The sequence below is a fragment of the Bacillus rossius genome, chromosome 1 (genome assembly GCF_032445375.1).
Source record: "Bacillus rossius redtenbacheri isolate Brsri chromosome 1, Brsri_v3, whole genome shotgun sequence".
NCBI lineage: Eukaryota > Metazoa > Arthropoda > Insecta > Phasmatodea > Bacillidae > Bacillus > Bacillus rossius.
The window spans coordinates 308,261,505-308,286,067 of record NC_086330.1 but is presented as its reverse complement, the minus strand read 5'-3'; the positions used below and the strand labels follow the sequence as shown (position 1 = coordinate 308,286,067).

General features: G+C 37.9%; 1 protein-coding gene across 1 annotated transcript in view; it reads left to right on the top strand.

Annotated features, from left to right (window-relative positions):
- Nucleotides 1-18,254, top strand: part of LOC134527880 (putative cystathionine gamma-lyase 2) — a 33,664-nt gene extending 15,410 nt beyond the window's left edge. The window contains exons 5-9 of the mRNA XM_063360873.1: nucleotides 4,981-5,116; nucleotides 5,210-5,362; nucleotides 14,874-15,048; nucleotides 15,131-15,379; nucleotides 16,791-18,254. Of these exons, the coding sequence (XP_063216943.1) occupies nucleotides 4,981-5,116; nucleotides 5,210-5,362; nucleotides 14,874-15,048; nucleotides 15,131-15,365 (699 nt within the window). The 3' untranslated portion in view covers nucleotides 15,366-15,379; nucleotides 16,791-18,254. The remainder of the gene's footprint in view (nucleotides 1-4,980; nucleotides 5,117-5,209; nucleotides 5,363-14,873; nucleotides 15,049-15,130; nucleotides 15,380-16,790) is intronic.
- Nucleotides 18,255-24,563: the final 6,309 nt, after the last annotated feature.

Genomic DNA, 24,563 nt, shown 5'->3' with positions numbered 1-24,563 from the left:
TTTTGAAACGTGGCAGGGGCGTCCTGGAGACCAAAGGGCATGGATCTGAATTGAAATCGTCTCCCGTCGGGGGTAGTGAAAGCGGTCTTTGGTCGGTCTGCTGGCCGTATTGGCACATGCCAATATCCAGATTTCAAGTCCAATGACGAGAACACTTTTGCGTTGCCGAGTCCGGCGATCGTGTCGGCCATGTTTAACAAGGGTGGGGGGGCATTTACTGTCACCTTGTTTATAGGTTTGAAATTTACACAGAATCAGGACGTGCCATCTTTATTCTCCGCTAAGACTATCTGGAAGTTATAGGGACTCTCACTCGGCTCTATAATCCCGTCCCTGAGCATCTCATTAACCTGCGTCAGAATGGTCTGTTTGCCTGTATGTCCGTATCTGCCGGGTGGGATGAACATAGGAACATGAGGATGAGTAGGAATGGTATGTTCGGTGACGGTAGTGCATTTGAGGGGGTCTGCAGTCGCGAACACGGAACACTGTTGGTCAAGTACACTCTGGATGAGGGCACGGAGTTCGGGGGGAACTCCGTGTTTGAACTCGTCGTGACTGACCTTTACATCCGGTGTCGGCAGAGTCCTTCCCAGCCCGTAGACGGTGCGACGGCCCTGGATGCCCACGTGCACCCGGCCGTCCCGTACCTCGATCCGTGCGTCCTGTTGATAGAGCCATGGTTGCCCCAGTATGACGTCGTCGCGTAGTCCGGCGATCACCACAGCTGTCGTGGTCGACTGCTGGTCTCGTATCTCGATGTGAGCGTCGCGATGCCCTGCGTCTTGCAGGCGTCTCCGGCGGTGGCCAGCTGCTGCTGTACCGCTTGAAGCTCGTACTGGTCATAGGCAAGTAGTCGCGCCGCCACACAGTTGTGACTAGCGGCCGTGTCCACCAGAGCGTTCACCGCGCGCCCATTGACTATGATCGGGATGCGTAGGAGTTCACCCTCCTCGGCGCTGATGTGACCCAGGATGGGCCCTGTCGGCTTGCGCTCGTGTCCTCCAGCTGTTGAGGGGGGGGAGGGGTGGTAGAGCAACTACGCCGCCCCCCCTTGGCCTTTCCCGTCTGCAGCGGGTCCCTGTTGTCCGGCCGGAAGCGGTTACGCACCGGGCAGTTGAGATGCCAGTGGTAGACGCCGGCGGGGTACGTATGACACTGTGGTGGTGGTCCGTTGCCAATGGCGCGCTATCGCCATGCCGGTGGTGATTGGCTGCCGGGTCGGGCGCCGGTGTGGCTGCCTGCTGTTTGTGGCGCGACGTAAGGCAGCACTGCCGGAGTTGTTATGGTAGTTGGTTCGGTCCGTGTTGGCGCTCCGACACTCGCGCGGGGCGTTTTCTCTGCACTCAGGTCTTGCTCCACAATCCTAGCGAGCTGCACGAATTCTTCTGCGGAGTAGCGTACCGCGTGGCGCATGTGAGGGCGCATCTCAGGGCGCATGAGTTCTACAACGGGCCCTAGAACCTCCTCCGGTGCTTGTGTCGGGAATAGGCGTCTGTGAAGGCGAATCTTCTTCAGCACAAACGCTTCGGCCGCCTCCGCGTGGCCTTGCTCCGTGCAAAACAGCTCCGTCCTCACTTTCAGCTCTGTTCGGGCGTCCGCGAACCGGGATTCGAACCTCCTGACAAACTCCGGCCAGGGCATATCAAACTCACGAATGATTGTCCACCACTTTTTTGCGTATGCATGTAGCACACCGCCTACTCTCTCCGCCCACTCTATTTCCGGTACTCCGTAGCGACTCAACCGTCCGCGACAAGCGTTTAAGAATTGCCTATTATTGTCACTGGTCCACCCCGCGAATTCCGGAAGTTCTATGGGTCCTACCGGAACTACGCGCCGCCTCTCCCACGTGACGTCACGGCGCTCCCGCTCTGCCGCCTCATGTTTCACGTGCGCCACACTTTCGCACTCCGTACAGAGATACCAGTTACTCTCCGAGCTGCCCGCCTCGCCCCTGGTTAGGCACTTCCGGTGTTTGAATGCCCTGCACTGCTTGCACCACGTGCCCTCGCTTGCCTGCCCGTCACACGCCGTGTTCGTGCACCTAAGATAGTCCGGTGTCCTAGCTGGTGTTCCTAGCGGTAGGTTACCCACGCATGACTCTAAGCACATACACGTGTCCGCCCACGACGTTCCCAGTACACCGCCCACGTGTTTGGGTCGCGCACATTTCACACATCACATCCTGTTTACATTGTACAGTACCTCGGTTTTCACTGCGCCTGCACTGCTGTCCTTTCGCGCGCTGTCCAACATGATGGTGTGTGGTGGTAAGGCCGGTGTACTGCCTTGCTTCTCCTCGCCATGCGGCCCGGAAGGCAGTCCAACTCACCCTGCGAGCTGCCTGCACACAGCTGTCCGTATCCGGAATGCGTTGTTTGTGCGCGAATTCCTGGAAGCGTGCTGGCTTGGCTGGCCACGTGGCCGGCGCACCAGAGTCCCGCTATGCGCTCCGCGCGAACAATAGTTCCAGCGCGAACTATAGTTCCGTGCAACAACTGCCTATCTCACGCGCTCGTACAGGTCTCGGTACTAGGCGAAATCTATCACGCCCCACGCTCTTGGGAGACATTTGTTACGGGGGCACTCGTTGCAGGGGCCCTTGGTCTCTGATATTTACTGACTGAATCTTAATGCGTGCTCGGGTTTTATGGGCGCCACCGTGCCACGTGCATGGACCGATGTGAGACTCTTTCCCAGGGTCGTGACGTCGCCCATGTGAGGCGTGATTTTAATTTCCCCCTGAATACACCTAGCACGAATCCCTGCCCGCTCTCAGCGTCGGGCACGCTATTACCTACGCAGTGGGCTCTCAGGCGTCCCACACGCCGTCACACTCCACGTGGTCGAACAGATATAAATAAGAAAATAATACATTTGATTTACACACCTGATTTATTCGGCGAATGCAACTTATACACGTACACGATTGAAAACTGTTTAAAACTCCCGTGGCACGAATCGGTTTAGGTGTGAGGACCTCCACGTGGTCACATCTCACATTACGTAGTACAAAAGAGAAAAGACCGTTGCTGGTCGTAAGACAATTATTTATGCAGTCCCCCGACCGAGAGGAGCTCCGAGGACAAAAGAAAACGATTTAGACGGAATTAAATTGAAACAGAATTACTTGGCGGTGAAACAAGCGGTGAGGTCCCCGGAGTGCTGAAGCGTCTACTCTCGGTCGTTGATGGCGGCGGACTGGGATGAGATCATGGCTCGCTCGACTAACATGGCGTCCTCCCGCCGAAACAATTGCCGTTAAAAGATATTTATGAATTCGTGCCACGGGAAACTAAATTAACATGACAAGAATGAATTAAAATTACGTGACATTTTTTGAATAAAGAGAAAAGATTGTACAAATTATAATTATTAAGATTTAAATTTAATTATTGTCTGGCTTCGGGTTTCCTCGGGAATGTCCGGAAACGCTATTCTATTTTGTTATCTTATTTTAATTAAAAGTACATAAAACCCTCCCGGCCGATCTGCCGTCACGTTGCACTTAAGGAATATCAAAACAAATAACATAATTATATTTACTTATGTTTTAGGGGTGCGGCGCACTGACTCGAATGCGCCCTCTTGCCAGGCGAACACACACGCACGCACACGTACGCACGGGTAGGCGGGAGGTTTGAATGGAGGGTGGGTGGTGTTTGGGCGGTGGCATATCGGACTTAAAAAGGGGCCGCAGGCCCGGGCGATGTTAAATTTTTGGTGGGGTGTGAACAGTTGAGTTTCCCGTTTCATCAAGGTTGTAAATATTGTTAGGGGAAAAATTGTGGCGACTAATTACATTTTTATAATTTTTAAAAAGGTTGTCACATTAGCTTTATTAAAAGAGGTTGCCCTTGCCAAACTAGTGGCTTCAGGCCTTCTTATTGACAATCTTGGACATTTTGCAAAAAAAACTCTGAGCCTTTCTTTTCCAGCAATGATTTTTCTTTCCATCCACTTATCTGGACATTTAATATAATTTGCCAAAGCATATTCATATGCAAGAATTCTTGCCTCTTCTTTTGAAAGCCCATAATGAAGCCCGGCAGCTATGTCTAAGTAGGCCACTAATTCTGCTTCTTGCTCCATGGAAAACACTTTTTGTGTATCATTTTTCCCTATAGTTACATCAACAGTTTTGTTACCTGAGGCTTTGTGGGATGTAAAATAATTCCACAAAGTAGATTTACTGATGGAAAACTCAATAGCAGCATCTCTGAGAGACTTGCCACCCAACACAGCTTTGATGGCTGCATCTAAAGTTAAAAATTCTGTAATTACATGGTTGGAAATTTTGCTACTAGATAGCATACCTTGGCTTAAGTATGTGCAGTGATGAAACCAGGGTGTGTTGTGGGTACTCTGTTGGTGGGGGAAGGGGTAATAAGAAAATACTGTGGTAAGTAAATGGGTGGCTAAGAATGATGACATGGCACGACACAAGGGGTGGGAACAGGAGATAACTTAAGCTCTGGAATATGCAACAGATATATCATCCAGGCTGGTTCCACTTGATATTGCAAGAAAACTAGGCCCAAATAATTTTAAGGTTCTGTCCAACAATTATTCTTTACAAGTTAGTTAGTTAAAAATTTTATGTTTACTCAAATTAATAGAGAACCTTATACAAAATAATAAATTTCAATGTGACTTAGAAACTAATTAGAAAAACGGTTTGTACTGTGTCACATCTCGTGTGATGCCCTGAATGTTTCATGGGGGCTGGCAGGTGTTATATAGTTGCAGAGATAACAGTATGAAGCTTGGTGTTGGTGTTTCTTGTTGCAGCTTTCTCTGGAGCTTGGAGCTGATATTGTTAATCTTATAAATATCTAAGTATTTAGTGTGACATTGACACTAATAAGCATCACAGTGTTTGATGGTGTTCAATGTCTGTATGCTTCATAGTGCTGACAGATGTTACCTCGCGGTAGAGACAAGTCTAACACATGGTGTTGGTGTTCCTTGTTGCAGCGCCCTCTGGAGCTGGGAGCTGATGTTGTAGTCTATTCAATTACTAAGTATTTGAATGGCCATTCAGATGTCATTATGGGCTCCATAGCAACCAGCAATGATGAAGTGTTTGAAGAGCTGAAGTTTATACAGAAAGGTATGTTAAAGCACATTCAAGCTTTTATAAAATAATTAATTTTTGAATAATGATAAATCATATACATGTATATATACTTTTTTTTTTTTTTAGCTTCTGGTATAGTTCCTTCCCCATTTGACTGCTACTTGGTCAATAGAAGTTTGAAGACTTTAGCAGTCAGAATGCGTGAACACATGAAAAATGCTTTTGAAGTTGCCAGATTTTTGGAAAAACATCCATTTGTTGAGAAAGTACTACATCCAGGTATGTTGGTTGGCTTTTTGGTTTTTTTTTATGAAGAAAAATATGTTCATTGTGTTTTGCTTAATTTCTATGTGTATACTTTTTTTCTGTGCATTTGTTCATGAATGTTTTTAGGAATATGTTTATGTGTGTTTGCATAAGGTAGTTTGTGAGGACTAGTGAATAATTTTTGATTGATTTTCTTGATTAGCTTTGTAATGCTTCCCTCATTCCAGTCCAGTCCTCAGTGAAATATTTACGTAATTCTACATCAAAGTAGGACGTTTTTGTTGCACATTACATTACCTTACAAACAAAATCACAACATGAAAGTCCAGCAAAAAAAAAGAAAGAAAAAAAGTCTCAGTACTTGCCAGTGATATGTTAACATCTATCCTAGTCACGGGCAAATTCATACATTCTTGTTTTGCAAATAAACTTATAATACCAATTTTGGATACAAAATTGAATGTAGAATTCTTTAAAATAATGCAGAGCATTATAAATATACAAAGAGTATGCATTTTAGGGAAAAACTGGAAAATATTATTCCTCTTTTTCGAACCTAACTACCTATAATTCTGTTTAACAAGATGGATCTACAAATTTCTCAGAGCTAGCTGAACAGGAGTACTGAACACGTTGCGTGTGAATCGTAAAAGCTGAATCTGTGACATTTCCTCCAAGTCCGGAATTGTCATCCCTGCCTTCCTTTTTTGAGATTATACTTATTTAGGCACTTTGAGGGTGAAATTTTAGTAGGCACCTGAATTGCAATGAAATAAGTGAGCATTACACAATGGAAATTTGACAGGTTGAAAGTCCAATGCGCATGCAAGCAGAAAATGCTATAGCCACGAGTCGAAGTTGACAAGATGGCGGACCCATGTTTGGCAACATGCATCTGTGCATGTTTTTGCAAACATGTACTAAGCATATTGGTGTGCCAAAGTAAATTTGAATGTAGTGAAACTATCCTGGAATTTATTTTGTAAACTTGAATAGTCATAACAAGATATAATCACAATTTTAAAAATACCTACAATTTATTAGCCAACAAAATTGTGTTGTAACAAATATGGCGTAAAAGATATTTAACATTAACATTAACATAAAGCATTATGGACTTGGCACTATCTTTTAAGTATTTTTCAAACCAAAGTTGCAGTCCAATAGATACATTTAAACAAAATTAATCTGAAACATTTAAAAACACATATTTATTTATTTAAATTTGTAACATGCCTACCAACAGTTTGGGAACTTTTTAGATGGACACGGGATACAAAAAGGTACAAAGGACAATTGTAGCCCCTACAGGCATGCAAATGCCAAACTCAATGTAGGCACTAAGTGCAGATAGGCACCACCTGCAAGGAGAGGACTCAAACAAGTGGGTACTTCCAGCAGATAGCCACTGACACAAGCAGGCACACAAGACAAACACACAGAACAAAACAAGACAACACTAGAGCAGGCAAAAATTGAGGTAAGTTATAATAATTAAAAGAGAAAAAGAAAACCAGCAAGTTTACATTATAAGTTATTACGTGTATACCATCTTATACAAAATTGTGTTAAGAAATAAAAATAGTTTATATTTCCTACTAAACAAAGCCTGATTAAAATTTATTATTTAAGTAAACTTTTATTATCCAAGCAAACAAATTACAAATTTTTTTTAAGCCTAACTTGCTAACAATAATATTGGCAAGATTTTGTAGTTATTAATAAATTAGTATAAAATATCATTGAAATTGTTTAGACTTGAAGTAACGTTTGATGACTAGTAATTTAGATACTCTGATCCCAGAGTTATCAAGGCAATAACAGTTTATTTTAGAACTACAGCAGTTACAGACAAAGGGAATCTAGTAGCTTTCTGCATTCAACTAAGGAAAGTAAAAAGTGTTTTGAGCGATGCTTTTGATTAATAATATTAAATAATAGAGATAGTCTGTTTTCGAGTTATGCACTGTCAGAGGAGATGGTGATGTTTAACATCTTGGATTTATATTCATGTTCAGTTCTAACTAATCTATAATAAAGTGTAAGTAAAGAGTCTAAATCAGAGGCATAGTAAGTAATGTATTTAATCAAAGGTAGGGTTTTGTGAGAGCTATAAACCAGAGAGTTAATATGTAGATAATATAATTTAGAGTCAAGTGTAAAGCCTAGATCTTTAATCCAAGAAGTGTTTGTTATATAATGAATTCTAAAGTTTTTAATCAAACCGAATGGGACATAGTTTCCTAGTGCAGGATATAACTCTTGTTAAATCTTTATCAAGAGTAACCAAATTAGATTCACACCAATTGGAGATTTCAGAAATATCCTGCTGAAGTAGATTTTAAGATCATCAGCGAATAACAGAATAGTGGAGTAATTTAACACCTGAGTAATGTCATCAATAAAGATATTAAGCAATAAAGGTGATAGAATACCTCCTTGAGAGATACCACACGGAGCTTGATAAAAAGAGGAGTTACTGTTTTTTATTGAAAAAATAAGCATCTTTCTTTAAGAAACATAATTAGAGAGCCAGCCTAAGTAGTTATTACACACACCAAATCTTCCAAGTTTCTGAAGTAATGTTATAATACTTAGTGTGTATATATATAGCGGACCCAACAGACGTTGTTTTGTTCAAACGTTTTAAATTTGAAAATTTACAGGAAATTTCCCTGAATATAATCACAGCACCATCTGCCGGGTCGAACTGAAATAAAAATAAATATTTTTGAATATTCGATAACGCGACCACAGCGCTTCCGACCGGATCCTATGTAAAACATTGAACGTTCAACAACAACATTAATTAAATTAATTAATTAATTACAAATATTATTTATCGGCTTGAATTGTGAATCTAAACAATTTTTAAATCCACCTGAACACACACTTTAAAGTGGACCCGACAGGCGGTGTCCTGTTCAAACGTTGTAAATCCAAAAATCATAATTAAAAAAAAAAACTATAAATTAAAAAATACAAAACTTCAATTTTAAATATACTTTAAACTATAATTACTATAAGTAATTTAAATTATATAAATGTTATTTTTATTTTACAAACTATTATTTTTATTTTCAAAGAGACATCAATACGTCATAAGTTGCATAGAATAAAATAAGAACTAACAATTTAAAATTGTAGGTTAAGTTGATTGTTATTGAATGCACGTCTATACATAATTAAAAGTAATGAAAAATCGTGTTAAATACTCACTTTGATAATGCACCTTACACATTTTGCACAATGTATATTTTTTATTACATTTTAATATGTAGAATAAAATGAGAACTGACAATTTAAATTTGGAGGTTAAGTTGATTGGTATTGAATTCACGTGTATACATAATTAAAATCACGAAAAATCATGTAAAATACTCACTTCAATACTGCACCTCACAAATTTGCACCTATATTTTTAATTACACTTTAAAATGTTATTTCAATAAATAATAATATAATAATCTCAATAACCAATTCTATTTTAATTTTAATGTAATAACAACAATTCATAAAATCCATCCAAAGATTAACAACAACACATAAATAAATACACAACACACACATATATATATACTATAAACCTAAACCATTCAAAGATCAACAACAATTTATAAATAAAAATTTAATTAAATAAACATTTTCCAGTGGACCAAATTGTGAATCTAAACCATCCTCGAATCCCCGTGAACTCACACAAAAAATTTCATCAAAATCGGTCCAGCCGTCTAGGAGGAGTTCAGTGACATACACACGCACACAAGAAATATATGTATATAAAGATATAAAATAAATACATATATAATATATATATACATGTATATACATATATAAATACACACACACACACATATATATATACATATATATATATATATATACATACATATATATATATAAATAAATTCATATATATATGTGTGTGTATATATATGTGTATTTATATATATATTTATTTGTTTTTGCTTAAATGACAGAAACCAGTCTGTAAATATATGCTACAAACAAACCTTAACATTATTGAGCTGATTCAACATGGCATTGAATATATGTAGGGAAACAATTTCTTGTGTGTCTTCATTATCACGAACGCTATGCTATCTCTACATTTTAATGTTAACTAAGTATTGTCAAAATTGTAATGCATTTTTTTTTTAAGTTATCCTTTTTATGACTATAAATTACAACAGAGTATTAAAAGATAGCTGTACTATTATAAAGTTTAGTTTAGCATACTATTACACTTAGTACATCCCCTGATGTCCAAGAAAGTTAATTTATATTGATGAATCACACAGGTCCGCCATTTTTTTTTTGAGATTTATGAGACTTCCACAGATGGCAGCACTGTGTTTAGGGACACATTTCCATTCCATACAACTTCCGTTCCATTTACAAAGTTACTCCTACCAAATGCCGTGTACCGAGAACTAAGATGTTTAAACATGAAAAATGTTAACTACTCTTAAAGTGGTCTTGGACAATCCACAAGTTATGGCTGCAAAAATGTTTTAATCTAAATAATTTTTTTTGGTGGTCTTCTAGAAGCCATTGGCAAACTGGCTCTCCACAAAAATCTTAACTCGCTTTGTAGCTGCTGTCCACTTGCCACCGGGAAATGTAACTTAAATAAAAAAAAGTAACTTACCTTTGAATGTCGCCTCCTCCACAAGGGATGGTTTGACTCCTCATTAGGATGTATTGGGTAGCATGTCGACTCGCTAGCTTCCTGTGCACAGCTGTAGCGCGGGATAGAAGACATCCATGGATCCTTCTCGTTCTGTGGGCTGACGGCTAGGCTCGCCCGGCCAGTAGTTACTTGCCCGTCATGTCTGAACTTCTTTCTTGGGTGTCCTCTCAGCTTCCTTTTGAACCACTAGTGTGGGACACCTCTGTAAAATTGCTCCTCGTTGCATTGACAGCACCGCATACTCAGTGAGAGATGACTCACTTAGCGAGTAGATACTGTAGATACATGCTTCTCGAGTATCCCTTAGACTTCTTCTTCTGTCTTCCCCAGCGTGGCATGGAAAGACTCTCATAGTGACTCATTCAGTTGGTTGCCGAAGTCTGCTCACATCACTGGTCGCTACCAGCTCCGTGAATTCCTTCGAGTCCTCATCTATTGGCTGCTGACAGTATAACAAAGGCAATAATGCACTGTTCACTGGCCCAAGGGTTACTTGCTCCACTTGCTGTTGCAGAACGCCAACTCTCGACCTCTATTATAGACGCTGCTCATCGTTGCCTCTCGACATGACTGCTGTAAGCTCCCTCCGTCATAGAGACTGATGACCCCTTGACTCCTGAATCAATGTCTGACTGCCAACTCTCTCTGTCTGTGTCTAACTGTTGCTACAGCAGCTCACTTGGGGCCTTATACACACCCTGAGACTGCTGTGCAATTTTTTCTGGAACATTTGATCCATATCTTATTGCTTGCGGACTCTTACTTGTTCCACAATGTTCCCGAAGTTACGGAGCTAGTTTCACTAACCGCTACTCATGTGCGGCCGCATAACAGCTTGCCCTGGCTTAGCTTTCACTCTCTCACAATACAGAAGATTGCTTTTTAAAACAGGAAAAAGGTGTAATGGACATCTATCCCGTTACATTTTTAAGTCTATGCATAGGTGTGTAGCTTACACTAAGGGTGAATATACTTACTGTAAGCTGTACGCGTACTAATCTCACTTCACCAGCACCTAATAAGATAAGTTGAAAAAAATAAATTAACTTCCTATTATGCTTCGCTAACTTTATTTTGACTAATATCTCCACTTTGTTGCAAAATAAAATCTTCCTATTTCCTTACGTCTAAACGTTCATAGGAACTCTTATATTACATACATTGTAAGCATAACTGGGATGTTATTTGTGAAACTTATTCCTAGTCAGTGTTAGCAGCATGCAGCATGTTTGTATCCTGTACATTTGACCACAGCAGGTGTAGTTGTGTGCACACATCGTTCGTAGACAGTATTGGCTGCATTAAAAATCATGTAATATTGTTTGACCATTGGTTAGAAATTACCAATATTTATTTATTTAAGTTTGTAACATGCCCACCAACAGCCTAGTTTAGCTAACCTAATCAACCATTCTCACAATTTTGCGAAATTTTAATGTACCTAACTCAACATAAACACTCTTCAAAATAGTAAATTACTTGTAAACTACTCTAAGTATCGTCACACCCTCTTAGATAATGATAGGGAAGCATGTCAGGAGTTTAAAAAAAGCACTTTGGAATTTTTATCATTATTTTTACGGATAAATGGCCAATTACTGCGGCTTACTTGGGTAACTTGATTGTCTGCTATAATTCAATTGGGTTGAGTACATATGTGATCTCGTAATATTTTTATTTTCAGTAAGTTTTTTACATGGATAAACAACTATAGCCCGTCCCACTCTTAGATTGCAGTACACGGCTTATGGCGCGCGCTGTTGCCAAATCTCTGACACATTACGAATTTCAGGAGATGTGTGTCTTTGTAATTCAGATCGAACAAGAAGCATTTTAAGAAATCATATCGTAATTTATAATATTTTATACTATTACACATATAAATTTGTAATAATGACACTTTTATGTAAATTTCAAATAAAAACTACCTAATGTAGACGAAAATTTCTTATAGTTTTCTTTCATGTTCTAAAAATCCCATATATATATCACATTTTCATGGGCCCGATAAATGCCGTATTTTTGGACAAGTCATGTCCAAAATGATAAATAAAGTACGGTAATGGAAATTCTCGGTCGAGTAAGTTATGGGAAAAATCCGAACAATTGGTTAGAAATGGGGAAGATTTTTTGAAAAACAGAAAAGTCGCAACAACTCCCATAATATGAATAATATCGCATCCGTTTTAACGTATGATAACTCGGAGTACCTAATGCCAAAAAATGTTTTCTAAATAAATTCTTGATATGACCAGCCATAACTGCATGGGTTCGAAAAATATTTTCGCCGGACAAAAAAAAGTAACTGCCTTAGTAGACACCTTATCAAATCTGTTTAAATTATTTGTAAATATCATAATTATTTTCCAAAACTTTGTCTAAAACAATGTTTGATAAGATGCTTGGTGTTGAGAAGGATAGAAAAATAATTCAAAATTTTGTACCATGATTGCTATTAAATTCCTTCGTATTTATTTCATACATTTTACATATTATGTTCAAGATTGGATTAAAATATTTTTGTAACAACCATTACTGCAAGGGGAAGAAGAAAATATGGGTGTAAGGATATAAAAATCCCTTTTTGTTCTAATGTAAAGAAATATAATCATCAAAATCTTAGTGCGCCTTTAGGCTGTGCCGATAAGGAATTTTTTTTAAACTTTAACTTACAACAAGAATCTGTTCACACACATTTCATTAATGGGAATTTAGACGATAAATGTAACGTTAACTTGATTAAGAAATTAATAACATCACATACCTTTTAATCACTATAGCTACCGCTGACCAATGTTGATACCCCTTCCATAAGAGTAGCACAGAGCTGACCAGAAGAATGGTAAGCTTCCTTAATTGCATTGCACACACTCATATATTTTGAAAAATACTCAAATACATTCAGCACAATCTTGCGCTCCCTCCCGCGTAGCCTACCGATATAATTTCTTTTCGGTGTTCTATCTTCCATATTTTATATGTACGTAATAAAAATAAATGTAGAAAATAATATCACGTATGTTAATATATAATTTGTCAAAATTAGAACTGTAACGAGTCACTGGACACAACGCGTTGCTTCGTCGCGAGACGCGATACTAACTGGCAGGCTGGTTTTCAGAAATGCGTGTCTAAGGAAATACATGGTTGACTAAGGAAGCCATGTATTTGAAATTGCTTGCAGGACAGAACCCCACTTATCTAAACACACGACCCTGTTTCCTCTTACGACGGCAGCTTGTGAGAGAAACCTCTATTGCGCGCTCTTGTACTGATAAGACACATCTTTAACAGCTATTTCCACGGAAACTGTAGAAGCAATTGAGATGGAGCTGCTTTTAAAAACTAATTCAATTCATTGTGAACATTTTTCACGCTTTCGTCCCCCATCTATCTTTAATAGAAAAAAGTTTTCCGCTGGTCAACTTTTTGATGTGTCAGTTTGTGAGAAAATGCATTTCAATATATTAAAAAAATTATTTAAGTGAAACCTGTACAGTTTTTGTCTTAACATTTGTTCAGTGGCGTCCTAAGGCATTAATTTATTATTTAAAAAAATCTGAATGAAATACACATGTAGGTTATTTTTTTTTTTATGTGAAACATCTCGGAATACTTCAAAACAGTTCGCAGTGAATAATTTATGTTTTTTTAATTTTTTGGACACTTAAAATATTGTTAAGTGTTCAAAATAAGCATTGCCTGGTGCGTATTGTGATGCTATACAATATGAAAAAAAGCTTGGTCCAAAAATTAAAATTTTAATTTCGTTTCATGTTTGGCAACAACGCACGAATAAACAAGGACAGCGCTAACGGCAATCGGTGTGTGTGTTAGAGAGAGAGAGAATGCGCCCATTTACTTCCACACTGCAATCTAAGAGTGGGATGCTCTATAGAGATACATTTTATCTTATTTTCAATGTCCTTTGAATAAAATTAAGTTCAATCTTTGTTTATTTCTTTGTCTGTTGAATATTCTCAGTTTAAAAATAATGCTGATAAATTTTTAAACGTGAAGTTGCCTAACATTGCAAAATCAGGGTCACTGTAAAATATAATCAGATCAGAGAAATTTAGAAAAGTCAGGGAATTTCACTTGAGATTTTGTGTGACCAATTTGTATGTGTGTATGAAGTATGTGTATCAAAATGGTCAGTCTATTAGTGATAAATAACCAATTCTGAGAATATTTGCTCAGCATTCCTTTTTTGTTTATATCCACCCAGCAGAAAAAAAAGGCTATAACTTGAATGTTTGCATTCCAACTCCTCAGATTTACATGAGCTTACTGTTATGGGCTGAACCCAAGTTCTCTTCTGTTTGAAATTTGTTAATTTTGCACAGCTTTAATGTTAGTAGATTAACATGTTACAGAATGATGCTCTTTTAAAGTTTGTAAAAAACAGATCTTACCATAACCTGTTTTAGTTTTAGGAAACTTAAAATACAGTTTGATCGATGCCCAGTATTTATTTCCAAGTTTTCCTACAAAGCTGATAGCAGTAACAGCAGTATAAATTATTTATGTCATAGAAATAATGAATTAATTTTTAATTACCATGCTATTTACTATTGTTGCACTATTTCCTAAACAAAAAGTGTTATTGCATGCTACTTTTTACTAAAAAAAACTTAGAGTTAGTATACACCATTGATTTCACTTGAAATAAATTATTTTCAAACATATTATAGATTAAAGTATTTTAATAATGAATAGAATGACAGTAATTAGAGAGAATTGAAAATAAGAAATGTAATCTTGTGACATGTCTATTCTGGATGTTATACACCAGTCTGCTGTAAGCAAAGTTTGTTGTGCTGTTTGCAGGGTTGCCATCTCACCCACAGCACCAAGTGGCCAAGAGGCAGTCCTATGGCCACAGTGGGATGTTGTCTTTCTACTTGAAGGGCGATTTGAAAGAAAGCAAGGCATTCCTCAAAGCACTGAAGTTGTTCACGTATGCAGAGAGCTTGGGCGGGTTCGAGTCCCTCGCGGAAGTGCCGTAAGTGTGCGTGCCAACTGTCTACAACTTAAGTGCAGTGTGACTGGAAAATGGTGAAGGGATGACGTCTGTGTGCTTTCAGGTCTGTCATGACTCATGCGTCGGTGCCCCTCGAACAGCGGACAAAACTTGGAATCTCTGACTCTCTCATAAGACTGTCGGTTGGTTTGGAATGCTCTGAGGACTTGATTGCTGATCTCAACCAAGCTTTGCTAGTTGCAGCCAAAGAGAAGATGCAGTCATCTTTGCTGGAGAATGGGAACTCTCTTCCTGTAGAGCACAATGGCATTCTTATCGAGCAAAATGCTAGTGCCTGACAAAGTAGCTTACAGTAAGTACCATTCATATTCTGGCTTTGCAACTCTGTACGGAGTTTGTGTGGTTAGTCACATTAGGTAAATTTTTTTGTGGATTCTGGACTAAGTAACAACCTACACCTATAGCAATACAGCTTTAACTTGCTATGTTCCAGAATTTTTTTAATAAGTTGTTTTTTTGTTTGTTTAAGCTACTTTGAATGTTAATTTTAATATTCACTACCTCATACTAAACTAATGATTTTTCCTTTATTATGGTGCTTAATTCACATTTCTCCTCTTTTTCATACAGGTTTATAGTAAACATTGATTTACATTAACAAAAAAAAATGCCTACAAACACTTGTCCACCATATTGGTCCAAATACATGCCATTGCTGTTTTCATTTCTTTAAAATGAGTACATTATTCAGTAGCTATCTTTAAAAAAAAAAAAAAAAATATAGGTTGCAAATTACTTCTGTAATAATTAGCAGCTAGTGTTTATTGGAGGAAGATGTACATGTTGGTACTCTACTCATGTACTGGAAAATTGGAGGAGGAACTAAATAAATATTTTAAAATATCAGGTGTAGCAAAATTTAATACTTAAGCTTCTAGGGGTACTAAGAAAGAGAACAAAACAACAATTTATATGTAAGGTAAGAATATATTAGGTCTGATTTAATTCAATTTTTTGAACATACACCATTGCAGTATATTTAGTACATTGAGGATCTTAAAATACATTTACTGTAATAAGTTTTTATATAGTCACTGTTTTTACAACACACCAGTCTTTAACAACACATTAGTTCTTAGTACACAAGTGTTTATTGTTTTCACAAGGGAAACAGAGCACTGGTCAGGTTCGCGAGTCCGGCTACATGGCTTCGGGTACAATTGAATACTTGAAGATAACCAAGCTCTGTTGAGTTTCACTGTAAGAAGCAGACAATAGACATTGGATTGCGTTATTTAGGAGCTGAGTGAAGAAAGAATTTTGTCTCAAATATTTTTTGCATTTGTTTGAAAATTAGTAGTACTTCTGAAACAATGTATTCAAATTACAGATTCTGAATGTAATCAAAAAGGCATTTTTTCCCTCCTGAAAGTAAAGGAACCAATGCTTCCCTTGGTTCCATTGAATATTCACCTCTGTATTTATATTTATAAATTGTACAAAGTTTATTATTCATGTAATAAGAGGCTTCCAGTAAATTGTGAGAACAAATCCTATCTTTTTTCCTTTATTCTTTGTTTCACACAACTGCGAATTTCCTCATGCAGTGTCTGCCATTATCTTCCACTCACAGCCATACACTGCCGTCAACTAGCAACCCCTGCTATCCACAGCCAGCCACGTACCATTTTGTAATATAGAAGAATTGTTTTGTATTTTTAGGGTTTTATGTTTTACATTATTTGGTTACTTTTGTGTTTCAGGAAAAGTTGTTCTCCAGAGAACCATATCCCCCATCTTGAAGATAATACTTTCACATTCGTTTAACAAATTCAATATCTCGTGGCATATTGTTAAATTCAGTATAATAGCATTACGAAAGGTATTCAAAGTTGAGAACTTTGTTCCTGAATTGTGATATAAGATTTGTGATTGGTGTTCACTGCGAAACAATGTGTGTGTATGAACAATTTAGTGAAGTTTGTTGAAGTCGGAGGGTTATGTTTAAATATGAAAGGTGATTGAATGGGTGCCACCGTATGAAAGGGCACACAGACCGGGCGGAGACTCCTCTCAGGGCGTGACGTCGTCGCTCGTGTGGAAGCAAGATTCTGACATTCTTAATTAACCAGAAATTACCCAGACCTGGTTCGCTCTCAGCATCGGGCACGCTTACCTAGATAAAAGTTTGTGGACTCTTCAAGGCGTCCCACACACCTGTTACGGGTAGGTGGTCGGCACGTGGCTGGTAAGCAACTGTTTATCTCGCACGTTTTTATTTTTTGAACAGATGCTCCACACACTCTCACACGCTGTCGTTAAACTGTAAAAAGCCCGGTGGCATGAAACGACTTATGTGTGGTGCGAACCACAAAGGAAACATGTAGTTAGTTTCAAAGACCCAAGAATGTGTTTAAGATTCGTTAAGCAGTCTGCTGACCAGGCAAGTCCGGAGGATAAAATGAAAGCGATTTGGATTATTAAAATATAGAGAACAGAATTATACTCAGCGAAGGCAATAATGAAGTCCCCAGAGTTGCTGGCGCGTCTTACCTCAGCCGGTGATAATGTCAGACTGGGGCGACAGTGCGCTCTTAAAATTTGTGCTGAACAAAGAATCCGTTATGCTTATTTAAATTCGTGCCAGGGGTTACTAATGATAAACACACATGACACGTCAACAATTGAGGCACGTCCTTTCACGCCCTCGATACTTAGTAATAATAGTAATTATATATATTTAAAATTAATGCCTGCTTCAGCCAAGTTCGGGTCCGTTCGGGACTGTCTGGTTCCGTTTTTGTTCAGGGTACTCAAATTAATAAAACAGGGCACTTTGTCAGTCTGCTGAAACACCATACACTTGGGACAAAATAAAGGTTTACAATAGCATTACTAGTTTGTTACAAAAAGGGGTATGCAGAACTATGTGGCAAGGTGTCTTCTGACATTGTGGCACACTGTTTGAATCACACAGTCACGTACGATGGTAGTACAAATGCCAGGAGGGAATTGTTAAGATCGGGAAAGGAAGTGGAGTCTCATCAGGCACGTGGGGCAAAGCCCTGGTCGATGTCAAGTTGCAGTTGTAAATAGAGCATCAAAAGAAAGACAGTGGACGTGTGGTTGTAGAAACCTGTTGTTTGTTTTTTAAATTGTTTTTACAGAAAATTTAGATGGAAAACATTGTATTTGAAGCAAAAGTAAAATATAATTTGTGAATTGTATATTTTTACTATGCCTTAATTTAATTAAAAACTATTTTTAGGAACCCTATTTTTTTTCTTGTTTCTAATGTTAGGTAAGATGTTAATTACTTTGATTTAAACACAATAAACATTAAAAGCTAGGAAACAAAATAGTTGACCAAAACATTATCATTTCATATAGTCAAACACTAATTTATGTAACGTCCAATGTCATGGTCAGTGCTTGCAAATTTGTTCCATTTTCAAAACTTATTTTGAAGTTATACTTCCTTAGGCACATTATGAAAAAATAGTGTGAGTGTATTTTTAATCTGCGCACACCATGCAACAAAATTTTCACAGGATAAAAAAAAGGCCACATACAAAAAAAATTGATAGGGAATACTGGTTCATATCATTAAAAACCATTTATTTAGTGTGAAACATTGTGATAGAAATTGTGTTTATAAACTTAAAAAAAAAAGTATTTAAGTTTATTTATGTAAGAGAAGTTAGGTTAATGTTATAATCCTGTACATGTGTTATGAAAACAATGATGAGAAAATTACAATAGTGTGTTTATATAAGTGAGGTTAGGTTCCCATATGTATAATTTATTTGCATTATAAATTTACAATTTTTATCTAATAAATAAAATTTATCTTCATTATTTTATAAATTAAATAATCATTTTTATACACATAAATATATTATTGAATTCTTGTATTTATTAAAAATAGTTTGATTGAAATTATACTTTACAACCATATTTATATCACTCCAGTCCTTTCATTATTTTATTTCTATTAATTATTTGCAAGCAAAATTAAGAGTTAGTTTTTTGCTATGCCAAGTAAGTATAACTTAAATGCACTCTTTTTTTTTTTAGTTATATTAGAAAAAATTCAAACATTCCAAGTACAAAAAAATTCATTAAAAGAGTTTTCTTTAGTCATAAAAGCTATAATAACTAGGTGGAAGATGAAATAGTCCTGGTCATTTATGATTTGCCATGTGAGAAAAATTCAACAGTTTTTTTTTTGCTAAAGTTTCTTCTTTCAGAAATGACTCCAATAAAATGTGATCACACCAAAATCCATTAGTATTTATCACGATAATACAGTAATTGATATTAAAAAAAGTGGTGCTTTGTACTTGTACAGTATTTTAATAATGCTGCCCAAACTTGCACCTTCTAAGTGATTTTCTGTTCACCTGAGTATTTCTTGCACAACTTAATCTAGGTAAACAATGAAAAATCACAAGCAAGTGCATAGCAGGCCATGTGCACAACTGTGTGCACGCCTTTGTAAAATCAGTTTACAGTTGAATTTTTAAGTATTTAATTTTAGCTAGTCATGGTTGCTACAGAAATAGAATCTTAGAATTCCCTGACTTTTCCCTGTTTTCCAGAAATTTAAGAGAAAAATTCCCTGACTTTCTTATGAAGTACATACCATAAATATTAACATGCATATGATTAAATGTAATATAAAAATTTCAACATGAGGTAAAATAAGGTTTTTTGGTAAATATGTAGTGTACGGATTAGCGCAAAAAAATATCGTACAAATATAAAATAACTTTCATTATATGCTCTTTTACGTCCTCTTTTCATAACCGCCTGCGGAGATAAAAAATTCCAATTACTTTTGGAGATATCGCCGTTCTTATTTTGCAATACAAGCCCAATGTAATCATTCAACAGACACCATTTTATATTTTGCCATGTGCGTGAATGCCTAAATAACAGAAATTTTCCATTAGGTAAGGTTAGTTACATTATAAATACTTCAAAATAAACGGAAATTAAAAACAATATCAATTAATTTTACTTGTATAGTTTTAAGTATTTATAATGTAACTGACCTGACCTAACAAAACGGGACAAAGGTAGATTAGGTCAGGTCAGCTACAGTGTAAATACTTTGAAACTGAACGGACATTAAAAATAATAAAAATTAATTTTAATGGTTGTTTAGTTTTAAAGTATTTATAATGTAGCTGACCTGACCTAACAAACCGGGAAAAAGGATGAACAGTAGGAACTCACGTAATTTTCTTTTTATGTGATGTAGTCGTTCAACTACGTCGCGAAAAAAAAAAAAATCATACTTGTAAACAAGCAACAATGGTGAACGCGGGAAGCCTACGATTCACTCATCCTTCTGGACATACCCGAATACTCACGTTGGCAAGCCTTCTTTCAACAGACGAGAGGCAAACGCCTGATCGTGCATCTTCGGTTTTTATTTTTTGTTTATTGTAAATAAATATGCAACTCATGAAAACTAATGGTCAATTAGGTTATGTTAACTACATTATAAATACTTTAAAACATTGTGGATGGTTGATTTGGTTAGGATAGCTACATTAAAAATACTGTGAAATCATGTAAACGGTTTCCTAGCCCTGGATAGCTACATATTAAAAAGTTATTTGCTAAGCAACCATAAAATGATTTTACAGTTTTTTTAATGTAGCTATACTTACCTAATATAACCAACCACCCACAATGTTTTAAAGTATTTTTAATTACTTCTTGCTAATTTTAAGAAAAGAAGGCTTGCCAACGTGAGTATTCGGGTATGTCCAGAAGGATGAGTGAATCGTAGGCTTCCCTCTGAACGCCGCATCAGTGAACAGCTTTCTGATCTCCGCCGGGTTTAATGAAAAGAGGAAGTTAAAGAGCACAGAATAAAGGTATTTTTGGAATTTTAAAATTTTTTTTAACAAATATTACCCAAATATGAAAATTAAAAAATTCGATATCTCCTAAAGTATTTGGAATTTCTTATCTCCGCAGGCGGTTATGACAAGAGGACGTAAAAGAGCATATAATGAAAGTTATTTAATATTTGTACGATTTTTTTTGGCGCTAATCCGTACACTACATATTTACCGGTTTTTTATTGTGTTATTTTGACGACAGAATTGCGAATATTTTTTTTCCTTCGACATGGCTGGTGAGAGCTCTTCGGCCCATATTGCTGAGTTGAATACTTTTGTAGCACAAAGTGCAGTACGCAGAATTTATGTTTTTAGCAGAGGGTTTGATATGCTGAAACTGTGACTCCTTGAGCCAATTCTCCTTAAAAGTAGTTTTCTTCGACATCTCTAAGCTAAAAAAAAAAGTACATAATATTTTCAGGTTAGGTTAAAAAATTATTGTTTATGAATTCTTAAAAAAATATTACTACACAAATACAAAAACTATTACAAATTCACACCTAGCAATATAACGGGCCTACTTAGAGAATTACAATAGCAGCATTACAACATGCAATACTCTTACATTCTTACAATGTTAACTAACGCTTCTGCGGAAAAACATGTTCAGTTGTACATATTTTTTTATACACAATGTAAGTGTCACGCAACAGAACTCACGGATTATAACGGTTGGGAAAAAAGTAATAAAAAAAATAGTTAGAAAAAATGCAAAAACATAACCGCACACAAAACCCACCTGTTTTCGTATCAGCTTGGTAGTTTTCAAAATGAGAATTAGTATTGCTTTATCAAAATGCACTTTATTTTCTTATGATCGCATCAAAAACTAACTTCACCTGAAACAACGCCTTTAAAATTCACGTAATAAGCTTTTTACTCATCTTATTCCACGTGAAAATAAGCCTTCAAAAGATAAACGACGCCATGCCCGTTCTGTAGTTCACTGCATGGAACGGAACAAAACACAAAGTCTCAAGGGCAAATTAAAAAGGATCAAAACACGAACAAATGAAGGCCGGGTTCGCTAGTGAACAAACGAGTGCCTGGATTGGCCAGAAGTTATGGTGGGTGGTTGTAACAGCCTATTGCAACGGACAATCGTATACAGAGTAAAAAAAAAAAGTTGCAGTTGCCGTGTGCCTTAAGCAGCAGCCTTTTAGCGGAGTCGTTCGGTAGCGGTACGAGCGCATCAAAACAAAGCTTTGTTTTAATTTATAAGCAACTTTGAAATTTCCAGAATTCGTAGAATTTTCCCTGACTTTTCCCGGAATTCCCTGACCATTTTAATTTCCCTGACATTTCCCGGTTTTCCCGGTTTTCTAGTCCTGTAGCAACCATGCTAGTGGAATGTCTCGATCAATCTGACATCTATTGGTGATATTGGTAAGTATTTTCACTATCTGGTAGTTATTCTGCGACAGCTGATCAGCAGTCTCTAAAAACGGTTTTTCTACATTTAAATTAATAAAGGTTGGAAAAATTTTAGTAGTCAATTCTAATAATGTTCACAGGCTTTCACGGCCATTGTCTGAAGTAGCTTGGCTTCTGGGTAGTAGCAGTGTCCTTGGTGAGTAATTCACCACCATTATTACTATTATATTATAATTATACAGGCTAATTATAAAGTACGTAAAACATTTCAAAAAATCAGTAGTGAAATGGCTAGGAATAATGTAAAAAATTATGTACCACGTGAAAAAAAAACTCTCAAAGGTTTTTCCCCCACTAGTTATAAATGTTCTGTGTGTCCACCTTGCGTCACACGACACACATCTAATCGATAGTCCAATTCTGCCCATACCCGACCCAGAATATCAGGAGTGATGGTAAGAGCAGCTGCTACGATGCAGTGTTTCAATTCGTCAAGGTTCTGTGGTAGAGGTGGAACATAAACACTATCCTTGATGTATCCCCTCAAGAAAAAATCACAAGGTGTCAAGTCCGGTGATCGTGGTGGCCACGGGAGTAGCACTTGGTCAGTGGCCGCCCCACGGCCCATCCAGCGATGTGGCAACGTCTCATTCAGATAATCTCGTACCACATTGTGGTAATGAGGTGGAGCACCATCTTGTTGGAAGATAAAGTCCCTGCCATCAGCTTCAAGTTGTGGCATAAGCCACAATTGCAGCATGTTGAGGTAGGTGATACCAGTATTCGTCATAGGATACAGCCCTAACAGATACCATCCGCAAGTTCTGGGAGACCGAGGAGTTACCATCTGTCCAGCATTCCAGTCTAGAAGACACAAAATGTGAGAATCATTTTGTTGAAACTCACTCACGAAACCCAGAAGGAAGATTTGTACTGAGACTACCATTTAAGGAGAGAGACCCAGATTTAGGAGATACACGTAGTCATGCAGTTAAGAGGTTACGTCAGTTGGAATCCAGACTACATCACCAACCGGAAGCCTATACCGAATATTGCAAGTTCCTCCGTGAATATGAGCAACTGGGGCACATGCATTGTCTAGATAATGCAACTGGTCAGGAATGTCGTTACTACATCCCTCATCACTATGTGTGCAAGGAATCCAGCTCAACGACAAGGTTACGAGTGGTGTTTGATGCCTCAACTCGCTCCACTTCAGGGAAGTCACTCAATGATGTTTTGATGACTGGACCCAAGCTTCAAAATGACATTGTGGATATAATCACTCACTTCCGTCTTCACCGTGTGGTATTAACTACAGACATCTGCAAAATGTATCGTCAGGTTCTCGTGCATCCAGACGATGCACCCTACCAGGTAATTTTGTGGAGGGAGAACCCTGACCAACCAATACGTGAATTCCAACTTGACACTGTCACTTACGGAGTCTCAGCTGCTCCATTTATGGCGATGAGAGCCTTACAGCAACTTGCAATGGAAGATGGTCCTCGGTATCCGATGGCAGCAAGGGTTGTGATGGATGACGTGTTCGTAGGTGATATTGTGACTGGTGCAGCATCAGTCACGGAAGCTCTCGCGTTACAGCAAGAATTAATAAATCTCCTGAAACAAGGTGGTTTCGAACTAAGAAAATGGTCAAGTAATAGTAAGGCAGTTTTGGATGCAGTTCCAGAAGATCACCGGGAGAGTCAACTTAGTTTTCATGGTAGCAATGAAGTTATTAAGGTACTTGGTCTTCAATGGGATTGGAAGGCAGACGTTTTCTCATATCATGTTCAGCATGCTAGTGCAGCAGTCACCAAGAGAACCATCCTTTCAGAAATTGATAGGTTATATGATCCGCTAGGGTGGATTACTCCAGTCATCATTCGAGCCAAAATCTTTCTCCAAAGGCTTTGGTTACTGGGAGTTTCTTGGGACGAAACCCCACAACTAGACTTAGTTGCCGATTGGCAGGTTTTCATTGGCCAGTTGGATGTCCTAAGCAAGCTGTCCGTACCTCGTCTTGTTTCTGCACCACAGTCTGAATACCAGCTCAATGGTTTTAGTGATGCATCCAATGAGGGTTACGCAGCTGTTGTGTATTTGCGTACTACTAGCCAAGGTGAAACAAAATCACATTTGCTTCTTGCCAAGTCACGTGTTGCACCACTGAAGACCGTCACACTTCCGCGACTTGAATTGCAGGCTGCACTCTTGCTTATCAAATTGATTGAATCACTG